Here is a 14447-nt window from a genome sequence, read left to right on the forward strand (position 1 = left end):
CGCCCGGCTAGTTTTTTTTTTTGTATTTTTTTTTTTAGTAGAGACGGGGTTTCACCGTGTTAGCCAGGGTGGTCTCGATCTCCTGACCTCGTGATCCGCCCATCTCGGCCTCCCAAAGTGCTGGGATTACAGGCTTGAGCCACGGCGCCCGGCCTCCATTGTCTTTCTTCTGCCTGATCATGAGTCAGAAAAACTCAAATATAGGCCAGACGTGGTGGCTCACACCTGTAATCCCAGCACTTTGGGAGGCCAAGGCAGGCAGATCAGTTGAGGTCAGGAGTTCGAGACCAGCCTGGCCAACATGGTGAAACCCCATCTCTACTAAAAATACAAAAATTAGGGCTGGGCACAGTGGCTCACGCCTGTAATCCCAGCACTTTGGGAGGCCAAAGCAGGTGGATCACTTGAGGTCAGGAGTTCGAGACCAGCCTGACCAACATGGTGAAACCCCATCTCTATTAAATATAAAAACTTAGCCAGGCATGGTGCTGCATCCTGTAATCCCAGGTACCTGGGAGGCTGAGGCAGGAGAATTGCTTGAACCCAGGAGACGGAAGTTGCAGTGAGCCGAGATTGCACCATTGTACTCCAACCTAGCAACAAGAACGAAACTCCACCTCAAAAACAACAAAAAAAATAGCTGGGCGTGGTGGTGCACGCCTGTAATCCCAGCTACTGGGGAGGCCGAGGCAGGAGAATCACTCAAACCCAGGAGTTGGAGGTTGCAGGGAGCTGAGATTGTGCCACTGCATTCCAGCCTGGATGACAGAGTAAGACTCTGTCTCAAAAAAACAAGTAAAAAATAAAAATAAATTAAGAAAAGAAAAGGAAGGAAGGAAAGAGGGAGGGAGGGAAGGAGGGAGGGAGGGAGGAAGGAAGGGAGGGAGGGAGGGAGGAAGGAAGGGAGGAAGGGAGAGATAGAGAAGGGAGGGGAGGGAGGAGGCAGTGGCTCATGCCTATAATCCCAGCACTTTGGGAGGCTGAGGTGGGAGATAAGGAAGGAATGGAGGAAGGGAGGGAGGGAGGGAAGCTGGGCATGGTGGATCATGCCTGTAATCCCAGCACTTTGGGAGGCCAGGGTGGTGGATCACAATGTCAGGAGACCAGCCTGGCCAACATGGTGAAACCCTGTCTCTACTAAAAATACAAAACTTATCTGGGCGTGGTGGCACACACCTATAATCCCAGCTACTCAGGAGGCTGAGGCAGGTGAATTGCTTGAATCTGGGAGGTGGAGATTGCAGTGAGATGAGATTGCGCCACTGCACTGCAGCCTGGGTGACAGAGTAAAACTCCACCTCAAAAAAAAAAAAAAAAAGAGAGAAAAGGAAAGAAGGAAGGAAAGAAAGAGAGAAATGAAGGAAGGAAAGAGGAGAAAGAAGGAAGGGAAGGAGGGAGGGAAAAAAGGAAGGAAGGGAAGGAGGGAGGGAAGGAAAGGGAAGGGAGAGGGAGAGAAGGAAGGAAAGAGAGGGAGGGAGGAAGAAAAGAGGAAGAAAAAAGGAAGGGAGGGAGGGAGGGAGGAAGGAAGAAAAGAAGAGGAAGAAAAAAGGAAGGGAGGGAGAGAGGGAGGGAAAGAAGGAAGGAGGGAGGGAGAAAGACCCAAATATAGGGGATTTTGCCAATGTTAAATTCTTTCACTGCTGTTAGGAAAATAAGCTGCAGTTCAGCCCACCGAGCTGATTTGTTTTTCCCTTCTTTGATCACAGTAGTAAATAGGATGTAGTCCATTCACTTTGGAAATGCTATCCACAAACCATCAGCTTTTTGTCAGTCAGCTGGGAGTTACTATAGGGCATTGTCCAGTGATGATAGAATCCAGCAGCTCCTCACACAGTTCCAGAGACAATCCCAGGGGAAAAGAGGCTCCTTGCATTCCTCAGATAGCATGATCTTGTATAAACATTTAAATTCTGTAGTCCAAAGTCCCAGTGGTTGTCGTCAGGAGGTACTCACAGGCTTTTGTCACAAGGCCTAGCAGTCTCCGCATAGGGCTGTCACACCAAGAATTTGTCCATATCAGCACTCCAGCCTTCTGCTGTACTGTTTTGACTTGGGCACTCTTACTGGTTCCCATGTAGCATGTCTAATTAATGTTGCTTGAAGGGTGAGTTTATGTGCCTTCTGTTTTACAATATTGGGTAGGCAGCAATAGATTATTTTTTGTTTATGGAGAAAGCATGCTTTATACAGCCTTAAAAACACACATGTTAATAGATAAAACTAGGTATGTAAGGGAAACAAATCTTCTAACATGTTGCTTAATGTTAGTTAATTGTTTTTTGTCTTCCTTAGGCTGACATTTTGGATGTCAATCAGATATTTAAAGATTTGGCCATGATGATCCATGACCAGGGTGATCTGATTGGTATGTATTATTGATACCTTTAACCTCAAGGTGAGTGGATAGTATTTGGCATGCATCTGTAATCCCAGCTACTCAGAACGCTGAGGCTCAAGCATCGTCTAGGAGTTTGAGGCCAACCTGGGCAACATAATGAGAATTTGTCTCTTTAAAAAAAAAAAAAAAGAAAAGAAAGAGAAAGGAGTTCGGCTGGGCGTGGTGGCTCACACCTGTAATCCCAGCACTTTGGGAGGCCATGGCGGGCAGATCACGAGGTCAGGAGATCGAGACCATCCTGACTAACACTTAGTGAAACCCGTCTCTACTAAAAATACAAAAAATTAGCTGGGCCTGGTGGCACGCACCTGTATTCCCAGCTACTCGGGAGGCTGAGGCAGGAGAATTGGTTGAACCTGGGAGGCGGAGGTTGCAGTGAGCCGAGATCGCGCCACTGTACTCCAGCCTGGGTGACAGAGTGAGACATCGTCTCAATAAAAAAAAAAAAAAAAAGGAGTTAGTCATATCAGCTATAGAATTAAAGTACATTTAGGAATGCCATTTTAAAAATTGCCAACTTTATTTTTCTTAGCAATATTCTTATGTTATCAAATATAGAAATTAAATGAGGCCTCATGAATACTCAGTCCCACTGACTTCTCTTTAAGTCTTTGTTTAGAGAAATAGCTCTCAGCTTCCCAGCTCTTCTTATCTCTATAAACTTGCAAAATTATGGGGTTAGTAACTCTTTTTTTTTTTTTTTTTTTGAGACAGAGTTTTGCTGTGGTTGCCCAGGCTGGAATGCAATGGTGCGATCTTGGCTCACCACAACCTCCGCCTCTTGGGTTCAAATGATTCTGCTGCCTCAGCCTCCCAAGTAGCTGGGATTACAGGCATGTGCCACCACACCTGGTTAATTTTGTATTTTTAGTAGACAGGGTTTCTCCATGTTGGTCAGGCTGGTCTTGAACTCTTGACCTCAGGTGATCTGCCCACCTTGGCCTCCCAGGTGCTGGGATTACAGGCTGAGCCACCACGCCCGGCCAGCAACTCTTTTTTTAAAGCTTTCTATATGGAAATAATTTCAAGTTAATCAAAAGTTGCAAAAATAGGCTGGGCATGGTCGCTCACACCCGTAATCCCAGCACTTTGGGAGTCTGAGGTGGGAGGATCACTTGAAGCCAGGAGTTCAAGACTAGCCTGGGCAACATAGTGAGACCCTGTCTTTGCAAAAAAAATTAGCCAGGAATAGTAACATGCACCTGTAGTCCTAGCTACTCAGGAGGCTGAGGTGGGAAGATCACTTGAGCCCAGGAGTTGGAGGCTACAGTGAGCTATTACTGTGCCACTGCACTCTAGCCTAGGCGACAGAGTGAGATTTCGTCTTTAAAAAAAAAAAAAAAAAAATAGGCCGGGCGCGGTGGCTCACGCCTGTAATCCCAGCACTTTGGGAGGCCGAGGCGGGCGGATCACAAGGTCAGGAGATCAAGACCACGGTGAAACCCCGTCTCTACTAAAAATACAAAAAATTAGCCGGGCGCGGTTGTGGGCGCCTGTAGTCCCAGCTACTCGGGAGGCTGAGGCGGGAGAATGGCGTGAACCCGGGAGGCGGAGCTTGCAGTGAGCCGAGATCGCGCCACTGCACTCCAGCCTGGGCGACAGAGCGAGACTCCGTCTCAAAAAAAAAAAAAATAAAATAAAAAAAAAAATAAAAAAATAAAAAAAAAAAAAAGGCCGGGCGTGGTGGCTCAAGCCTGTAATCCCAGCACTTTGGGAGGCCGAGACGGGCGGATCACGAGGTCAGGAGATCGAGACCATCCTGGCTAACACAGTGAAACCCCGTCTCTACTAAAAAATACAAAAAACTAGCTGGGCGAGGTGGTGGGCGCCTGTAGTCCCAGCTACTCGGGAGGCTGAGGCAGGAGAATGGCGTAAACCCGGGAGGCGGAGCTTGCAGTGAGCTGAGATCCGGCCACTGCACTCCATCCAGCCTGGGTGACAGAGCGAGACTCCGTCTCAAAAAAAAAAAAAAAAAGTAGCAAAAATAAAAATATCACAAGGACCTTCTTTATACCCTTTACCCAGATTTGCCTCTTGTTAACATTCTACCCCATTTGCTTTATTATGTATTGTTTCTCTCTTTATGTGTATATACATAATTTTTTATGAATCATTTATGGGTAAGTTAAATACTTCATAACCCCCCAAAATTTATTGTTTTTTCCCCAAAGAATAGGGCTAGTCTCTTATCAAGGTAGTAACTCGATTTCATGGCTGGATAGTTTGGATAGTGGTAGTGAAACCAGAATCCATAACATCAGAAATCTGTTCAATTTGCAGTCTTGAAACATCTGGTTGTGTTAAAACCTCTGTCCTTCCTTTTGCAGATAGCATAGAAGCCAATGTGGAAAGCTCAGAGGTGCACGTTGAAAGAGCCACTGAACAGTTACAGCGAGCTGCTTACTATCAGGTAAAAGTGGGTACCAAAGAAAGTCACTGTGTTGCAGACTTTTTAGGCCATCAGAGTACATTGACATATTGAGAACAGCTACAACCTTTTGCTTAGGTTTAAGCTAAAGGAAAGTAGTCATAATTGCAGTTCCAGTTCTATTTTTAGTATTTTCCTTTGCAGATAGATCTACAAGAGAAAATCACAGCTTGAATAAACTTACCAGAAGCCTAGTAACTGCAAAGCTAACCCTATAAACTAATATGATACCTAAATCTGCTATGAGGCGATTTTATATCCCGAACAGCTGAATGTATTTCAATTAGGATAGTAAGAAGTGCAGTTCAAGTAGAAGACTTCATAGATACTTTATGTTGACTGTTGCCATAGAGCATGGACATAGAATCAACTTCAACTGCTATTTATATATGAATAAATAGGGGTAATCATTCTGGAACTATTCCTGTAAAGTGAAATCCTTCTATATGTTAGTCGAAACTCTGTTTTTTTTCACTTATCCAGATCTTTATCTCAGTGTACAAATAGTGTGAATGAAGTCCTTCTTACTTACCTTCAATTTGGTGTCACATGGCTTTTTAGAAATAAATAGCATTTCAGTTATTGTCCGTGTTCCTGGGATAGCTGTGTTTTACCTGGGAGTGCTCGTAAAGAAATTTGTATTTAATAATAGTGTTTCCTTTAAAAACTATGTGATTGGGCCGGGCGCGGTGGCTCACGCCTGTAATCCCAGCACTTTGGGAGGCGGAGGCGGGCGGATCACGAGGTCAGGAGATCGAGACCATCCTGACAAACACGGTGAAACCCCGTCTCTATTAAAAATACAAAAAATTAGCCGGGCGCGGTGGCGGCCGCCTGTAGTCCCAGCTATTCAGGAGGCTGAGGCAGGAGAATGGCGTGAACCTGGGAGGCGGAGCTTGCAGTGAGCCGAGATCACGCCACTGCACTCTAGCCTGGGCAACAGAGCGAGACTCCGTCTCCAAAAAAAAAAAACTATGTGATTAATTTAGTGTCCAACAATAAAGGAATAATTAAGTAAATTATATATATCCACTCATTGCATATGAGAATTAAGAGATGTTATGAAGAGTTTATAACAGAAAAATGTTTATACTAAACATTAAGTGGGGAAAAACATCAGACATCATACAGTGTGATCCCAGTTAGGTCAAATAATATACATAGATAACAAATCAGAAAGAAATACAATCAAAGTGTTGACAGTGTTATCTATGGGTGATTTTTTTCTCCCTCTGCTTGATGTATTTTTTTTTTTACAAATGAACATGACAGTTTTATACGTATTATAAAATGTTATTAAAATACACATGTACAAATAACTTATTTTATTGCAAATAATGCCTGGCAGCACAGGTATAGCTCCTTTGCAAAATTGTATGTGGGGACTTGGAATTAAAACTTTAAAACCGGCCGGGCGCGGTGGCTCAAGCCTGTAATCCCAGCACTTTGGGAGGCCGAGGCGGGCGGATCACAAGGTCAGGAGATCGAGACCACAGTGAAACCCCGTCTCTACTAAAAATACAAAAAATTAGCCGGGCGCGGTGGCGGGCGCCTGTAGTCCCAGCTACTCAGGAGGCTGAGGCAGGAGAATGGCGGGAACCCGGGAGGCGGAGCTTGCAGTGAGCCGAGATCGCGCCACTGCACTCCAGCCTGGGCAACAACGTGAGACTCCGTCTCAAAAAAAAAAAAAAAAAAAACTTTAAAACCTGCACTACTCAGCTGGGTGCGGTGGCTCACACCTGTAATCCCAGCCCTTTGGGAAGCCAAGGCAGGTGGATCACTTGAGGTCAGGAGTTCGAGATCAGCCTGGCCAACACTGGCGAAACCCTGTCTCTACTAAAAATACAAAAACTAGCTGGGCATAGTGGCACATGCTATAATTCCAGCTGCTCAGGAGGCTGAGACATGAGAATCACTTGAACCTGGAAGGCGGAGGTTTCAGTTAGCCAAGATCACACCACAGCACTCCAGCCTGGGTGATTCCAGCCTGGGTGACGGAGTGAGACTCTCTCTCAAAAAAAAAAAAAAACACCAAACAAACAAAAAACATTTGCACTACTACCTAATGCTGCTGACGTAAGATTTCTGGGAAAGCCTCTGCATAATTTTGCATGGATAGAGTTAATCTTTAATTACAAGGAGACAGATTTATGAAGCATTCTTGGAGTCTTACACATAAAAATTTTGTTTCACGAGTGTCTTGTTTACATATTTCTTTCCTCAGAAAAAATCTCGCAAGAAGATGTGTATCCTGGTGCTTGTCCTGTCAGTGGTTATTGTAATCTTGGGACTTATTATCTGGCTAGTTTATAGAACGAAGTGATTGCCTCCGATTGTTCTCCCGCTGAGCTGTTTTCAAGGGCAAGTGCTTGGTGAAGTCTTGCCAGAACAAACTGATCACAAGAAGACAGCATACACCAGAACGTCCTGTAATCATTTAGTTAGAAACTAACTACTAACTAGTCTTTGGAATTAGTGACCTATGGAGACAGTATTTATCAATTTATTGATTCTATTGATTTCTCAAATTAGGAATTAACTTATGTGGATTTTGCTTCTCTTGTATTCTGATTGCCCTTCATCCCAAGTGTTTACTGAAAATTCCATTCTAGATATTCTTGTTTTGACAAATGACACTACAGTCTCGTAATATTGTCTTTTATGTATATACAAAATTTACCTTTTTACTAGCAACTGAGATAGAGTTACTTTCTGGCACCCAATATATTGGAGTCTGTCAGAAACTGTATAATAGGCCACCAGTTTTTATTATTTAACATTTTAATTTGAATTTCTAAGAAGCCTATTCTCTATTTGTAAAGATTCTGGCACTATATTTAATTGGAAGTTAAAAAAATTGTACATGTGATCCAGAGTAAATGAGAAGTCTCTATCTGAGCTGGTCAGTTACTGGAGTACATGTTACTAATCTGGGTTTAAAGTTTACTTCATTATCTGCTAGTGTCATCCACAGCAGTTCATCCTCATCCACACTAAGCCATCTTGTTAGCTTTTAAAAGAAATTAATTTAATTAACATTAATACACTCTATGGGCTCCCTCTCCCACCTGTCTGCATAGAAAGGCAGAATTAGACATAGCATGCTTTGGAAAAGCAAATAGGAATGGTTGGGAATGATTTAATCTTGTTGTTGTTGTTGTTGTTCACTTGTGGCTCTACATTCCTGGTGAATGATGAATGTTGCTGTCAAAGGGCTGCCCCCTACCTTATAAGGGTTGCTGGGCATTTGAAGGCAGGAAGATTTTTAAAGATAGATTGAGGTTGGTTTAAAATTATTCCTGTGAAACAACAATAAAGCAAATAAGAGGTTCATTTTTGTAAATAATACTGGTTTCAAATAGTGATGTTAGACTTAACCTAATTTATAAACGAGATTAATATCTCCATGCATAGTTTTAGACAAAAAAAGGTGTTTCAATAAAATGACTGTCTTGTAATATAAATGTTGTCCACTTCCCTTTTCCACAGGCCTAGAACAGTTAAAGGGAACATAGTTTGTTTAGGCTCCCACATAAATGTGAATCTGGCCAACAACTTTGGTTCACCCTGAAGTGAATTAAGAGGATTTGGCTACCCTGAGTATATTTATATTCATTTCTTCCATTCTTCTTCTGTTGTTATACTTAATCTTCTAAACTAAACTAATGTGAACAGTAGGGAAACAAGGGCCCAAATGCATAAGTTTCTTTGCACTCTTGCACTTACTTAATACAAATAAATGTTTTTTAAAGCTTTTGTAGTATGTTTTTATGAGTTAACATCCTAATGAGGTAGGTATTAAGTAATGTGCTGTCATGAGAAAAATTGAGACTTCCAAGAAAACTGGAGACCAACTGTGGGTTGGTTTGGGGATGGAATAGGTGTAGCTGCCTTTCCTTGAAAAACAGTGTAGAGATGGCTGGGCGCAATGGCTCACACTTGTAATCCCAACACTTTGGAAGGCTGAGGCAGGAGGGTCAGTATATCGGTATGTCTGAGCCCAAGAGTTCAAGACCAGCCTGGGCAATATAGCAAGACCCCATCTCCATTTTTTTTTAATGAATTTTTAATTTTAAAAAAGTACAGGATAGAGCTGTTGGGGTAGCACAGTGGCCCAAAGAGCAGCTTCAGAGATAATTCCTTGGTTCTATGATCACTTTTTAACTCCAAATTGCAGTCAGACTTGGACATATCATTTGTAACATTATAGGAAAGAAAAAAGTCTTGGTTGTGAAAAACTATTGCATTTGGGTAAAATAAAGTGACCATGCTTCTGTTCTGTAATACTATGTGATCCGTGGTTGTTGTAATGGTGATCATGGAGAGCAAATATGAACTTGGCCTAGATTTTAAATGCCCTAGAATTTGTGGTAGTTGCCAAAGACGTTCTCCTAGGTGGTCCTAATAAACCTATTCACAGAATTCTCCTTATCTGTGCCTTGATTATCATTGGGAGCATCATGATCTAGGACAGCAGTTCTTAACATGGCTTCACATTAGAAACTAAACAATATATAGTGCCCACTTTGGCAGCACATATATAAACTGGGAACAATACAGAGAAGATTAGTATGGCACCTGCACCAGGATGACATGCAAATTCTCTCTCTCTCTCTCTCTCTGTGTGTGTGTGTGTGTATATATATATATATATATATATATATATACACCTTTGTATATATATACCTTTTTTTTTTCTTTTTTTTTTTTTGAGACAAGGTCTCACTCTGTCGCCCAGGCTGGAGTGCAGTGGCACAATCTCAGCTCACTGCAACCTCCACCTCCTGGGTTTAAGCAATTCTCATGCCTCAGCCTCCCGAGTATCTGGGATTACAGGTGCTCACCACGATGCCCGACTCATTTTATTTATTTATTTATTTTTATATATATATATATGTATGTTTTTTTTTGTTGTTTTTTTGTTTTTTTTTTAGTAGAGATGGGGTTTCCCCATGTTGGCCAGGCTGGTCTGGAACTCCTGACCTCAAATGATCCGCCTTCCTCGGCCTCCCAAAGTGCTGCAGTTACAGGCGTGAGCCACTGGCGCCTGGCCAAAGTGCTCTATATTTAAAAAAAAAAAGATTCACAGCCGGGTGCAGTGGCTCACGCCTGTAATCGCAGCACCTTGGGAGGCCGAGGTGGGTGGATCACAAGGTCAGGAGATCAAGACCATCTCTGGCTAACACGGTGAAACCCCATCTCTACTAAAAATATTAAAAAATTAGCTGGGCGTGGTGGCGGGCACCTGTAGTCCCAGCTACTCGGGAGGCTGAGGCAGGAGAATGGCGTGAACCCAGGAGGCAGAGCTTGCAGTGAGCCAAGATCGTGCCATTGAACTCCAGCTCTGGCCAACAAAGCAAGACTCCATCTCAGGGGGGAAAAAAAAGAAAAAAGAAAAAGTAACTTAACCTTTAGGCCCCAAGTTTTCTCGGTAGCTCTTTTCCAGCTACAAAAGTATCTGATTATAAGGACCCAAGGCAGTTTAGTGTGAACATACAAATTGTATTTTTGCTTCTGTCTTCCTTTCATTTTCTCACCCCTTTTCTACTTCTTTTATGGAATATCCCAGGAGTACTGAGTAGATCTAGCATTCTCTCTTCCAATGAATTATTAATAAAACTATGGGCTGGGCGCAGTGGCTCACGGCTGTAATCCCAGCACTTTGGGAGGTTCGGTGGGTGGATCACTTGAGGCCAGGAGTTCAAGACCAGCCTGGACAACATGGTGAAACTCTGCCTCTACTAAAATTACAAAAATTAGCCAGGCATGGTGGCGCACGCCTGTAATCTCAGCTACTTGGGAGGCTGAGGCATGAGCTTTGCTTGAACCTGGGAGGTGGAGGTTGCATTGAGCCACGATCGCACCACTGCACTCCAGCCTGGGCAACAGCAAGACTCTGTCTCAAACAAAAGAAAAAAAAACTATGGTACTGTATAAGGCATAAGGTAAAGTAGAAATGTGACTGTGGCTACTTAATCTGGGAATGTTCCAGAATAACAGCTTGCTAAATGCTAGATAGATACTCCCAGGGGAGCATGTGTGTGCGCGTGCGTGCGCGTGTTCGTTTTGCTAAGGGATAAGGATGGGAGTGTTCACCCACTGCAGTGCAAAATATCAAAATGAAATTACCGTTCAGTCTATGCAAAGTAAAACATTCTGAGCCACCTCTATTCAATATTTTTTTTTCTATTCAGAAACTGTCCTCAGTCATGGGAATGCAGCTTTTGCTTTTGGTCACTAATTGCAGACCAGAGCCCAACTCAGATCTCAGTCCATCCTGTTCCCTAAGGCTGGGAATCACCTGCTGCTTCCCTACTTTACAAAGCATAGTTAGGGCCGGGCACAGTGACTCATGCCTGTAATCCCAGCACTTGGGGAGACTGAGGCGGGTGGATCACCTGAGGTCAGGAGTTCGAGACCAGCCTGGCCAATGTGGTGAAACCCTGTCTCTACTAACAATACAAAAATTAGGCCGGGTTTGGTGGTTCGTGCCTATAATCCCAGCATAAGCCCAGCACTTTGGGAGGCCGAGGTGGATGGATCACCTGAGGTCAGGAGTTCAAGACCAACCTGGCCAACATGTTGAAACCCCGTCTCTACTAAAAATACAAAAATTAGCTGGGCATGGTAGCAGGCACCTGTAATCCCAGCTTCTCGGGAGGCTGAGGCAGGAGAATCGCTTAAACCCGAGAGGTGGAGGTTGCAGTGAGCCAAGTTTGTGCCATTGCACTCCAGCCTGGGCAACAAGAGCGAAACTCCATCTCAAAAAGAAAAAAATAATAAAATAATAAATAAGAATACAAAAATTAGGTGTGGTGGTGTGTCCCTGTAATCCCAGCTACTCAGGAGGCTGAGGCAGGAGAATCGCCTGAACCTGGGAGGCGGAGGTTGCATTGAGCTGAGATCACACCATCGCACTCCAGCCTGGGAGATGAAAGCAAGACTCCATCTCAAAAAAAAAAAAGTTTTTAAAAAGTTTTCTGGGCTGGGCACGGTGGCTCAAGCCTGTAATCCCAGCACTTTGGGAGGCCGAGACGGGCGGATCACGAGGTCAGGAGATCGAGACCATCCTGGCTAACCCGGTGAAACCCCGTCTCTACCAAAAAATACAAAAAACTAGCCGGGCGAGGTGGCGGGCGCCTGTAGTCCCAGCTACTCGGGAGGCTGAGGCAGGAGAATGGCGTAAACCTGGGAGGCGGAGCTTGCAGTGAGCTGAGATCCGGCCACTGCACTCCAGCCTGGGAGACAGAGCAAGACTCCGTCTCAAAAAAAAAAAAAAGTTTTCTGGCAGGGCATGGTACCTCACACCTGTAATCCCAGCACTTTGGGAAGCTGAGGCAGGTGGATCACCTGAAGTTGGGAGTTCGAGACCAGCCTCATTAACATGGTGCAACCCCAGGTGTGTGGTGGCACATGCCTATAATCCCAGCTACTTGGGAAGGTGAGACAGGAGAATTACTTAGACCTGGGAGGTGGAGGTTGCAGTGAGCTGAAATCCTGCCACTGCACTCCAGCCTAGGTGACAGAGTAAGATTCCATCTCAAAACATAATCAAAAAATTTAAAAAAGTTTTCTGACCTCAATATGCTCCTAATGTCTTTAGATCTTATTCTAAGGAAATCTATCAAAGGCCAAGATACTAATCTCTTTATTGAGATACCAAAATCCAAAGGCAGCTAGTGCGTCAGTCTATTTTAAAAGGTTAAGGACCTAGATTGCTGTCCTCTAGTTTGCTGGTCTATACTGACATCATTGGTGCCCAAACAAAGAGCATTTTGCTTTATGAGGGCCTAGGTAAGCATAAGGTGCCATGTGTGAGTATCTACTGTGCTAGAAACAGAACATGGCCAAGGAGTAAAGAATTAGAAGGGTAAGATGTAGCTTTTAGGTTTCCTGGGTCTATAGTCAGCAATAGAAGGATCACACAAGCTGAGAAGTTGAAAGACAAAGTTGCCATAAGATGCTATCAGGTCACTGCTAACTAGGAATGGCTTCAATATCATGTTATGCCTAAAAGGAGCATAGAACCTCAAAAGGCTCACACGATTTCTGTAGATGAAAGTATCTTGTTCTTTTCTGTTAGATTCAAAAGCTTTTGGGACTAATTCCTTCTCAAAAATCATGCCCTGTATTCAAAAGAGGGGGACATAGGATTATTTCTGTTTTCTTGAAACCAAGTTTAGAATTTGAATTTTTCCAGTCAGCCTAGTCTTACTTTGGAATCACAAGGCTGAAAAGGAGGATATTAACAGGCCATTTGATAAGTGATCTGATTAGTCACCATCCTTGCTGGATAAGTTTATCGTGCTTTAAAGGCCAGAGGAAAAGGGGTTTCTCCAATCTACCTAAGAGTTGATCATCTTCAAATCCAAGTTAATGTTATATTGCTGTTACTTTTTGGATCATCTTGCTCCTTCTAAGTTATATTGCAGTTACATTTTGAGGGCTGGAGACTTCATCAAGGGCAAAAAATCTTTTGAATAGGCTGATTTTCTACAGAACCAGTGGCATGGAAGCAAGAAAAGAACTACTTTCATCATAGATTCCTTAACTTGCTGAGCAGTGCCTCTTTCTGGATGACAGGAACTTAGCAATTGATTTATTTAAAAAAGGAAAAACCAGTCAGATAATCCTCCCAAGGCGTCTACAAAAGTGAAGAAGAGGGGCATCAGTTGCATGCTAATAATAAACATAATTATACCAACATCAAAGTGTGAGAGAGAATAGTGATTCATGAGCATGGCCTTTGGCATCATACAGGTTTAGGTTTTTTTATCCCACTCACCACTTGTTCTAGGGTGAGGCTGGGCAACTCAATCTCTCTGAGCCTCTCCTCTGGAATTATAATAATACCTAACTCAAGAGCCTTGTCAGGATTAAATGAGATGATCCATATAAAATACATACTTGCCAAGGTAAGTGCTCAACAGACAATGCCATTACAACCAGAGGCCCTGCTAATGGTCTCTTTCAGTCATCTGGTGATCTAGGGCAAGCCAGCAATCCTAATGCTTCCTTGCACTATAACCAAAAGCAAAAAATCCTTTTTAAAAAAATTAACCATTTGAGCCAAGCACAGTGATGATTTGGACCCCTGCTTTCTGACTGGACCTGCTCCTGGCTCCAGCTTGTCCAGAGTTTTCATAAACAGACCAGGTGACCCCTAATGCAGATTCCCTGATAATCTACAGGCCTAGACGTGGATTAGGAAAAAAGTGAGTAAAGTGCCACTTTTTGGAGAAGGGCTGGATAAGTAGAAACAATAATCACTCCAATCTCCAAGTTTTGCCCTTTAGCTTCTCTGCTTTGAGGGCAAAAGGCTGACGGTCTTAACCTAAACGTTGGAGGAGGATGCAGTCCCCAGATTTTTTCCTTCTCTTTTTTTCTTTCTTTTTTTTTTTTTTTTTTTGAGACGGAGTCTCGCTCTGTTGCCCTGGCTGGAGTACAATGGCGCGATCTCGGCTCACTGCAACCTCCGCCTCCCGGGTGCAAGCGATTCTCCTGCTTCAGTCTCCCAAGTAGCTGGGATTACAGGTATGTGCCACTACCCCCGACTAATTTTTGTATTTTTAGTAGAGACGGGGTTTCACCATGTTGGCAAGGCTGGTCTCGAACCCCTGA

At 43.6% G+C, this 14447-nt stretch overlaps 2 protein-coding genes and 1 pseudogene across 3 annotated transcripts in view; all 3 read left to right on the plus strand.

Moving 5' to 3' along the window:
• STX12 (syntaxin 12) overlaps positions 1–9257 on the plus strand; it is a 52032-nt gene extending 42775 nt beyond the window's left edge. The window contains exons 7-9 of one of the 2 annotated variants that reach the window (XM_050795982.1): positions 2293–2365; positions 4726–4808; positions 7051–9257. In XM_050795982.1, coding sequence (XP_050651939.1) covers positions 2293–2365; positions 4726–4808; positions 7051–7149 — 255 coding nt within the window. In that variant the 3' untranslated portion in view covers positions 7150–9257. Of the gene's footprint in view, positions 1–2292; positions 2366–4725; positions 4809–4970; positions 5696–7050 lie in introns of those variants that run through there. The other variant, XM_050795991.1, reaches the window with a different exon arrangement.
• PPP1R8 (protein phosphatase 1 regulatory subunit 8) overlaps positions 1–14447 on the plus strand; it is a 183422-nt gene that overhangs the window by 147635 nt on the left and 21340 nt on the right. The gene's annotated exons all lie outside the window — the stretch shown is intronic.
• On the plus strand, positions 9344–9444 carry LOC126944843 (uncharacterized; annotated as a pseudogene).

This window comes from Macaca thibetana, chromosome 1 (genome assembly GCF_024542745.1).
Source record: "Macaca thibetana thibetana isolate TM-01 chromosome 1, ASM2454274v1, whole genome shotgun sequence".
Taxonomy (NCBI): Eukaryota; Metazoa; Chordata; class Mammalia; order Primates; family Cercopithecidae; genus Macaca; species Macaca thibetana.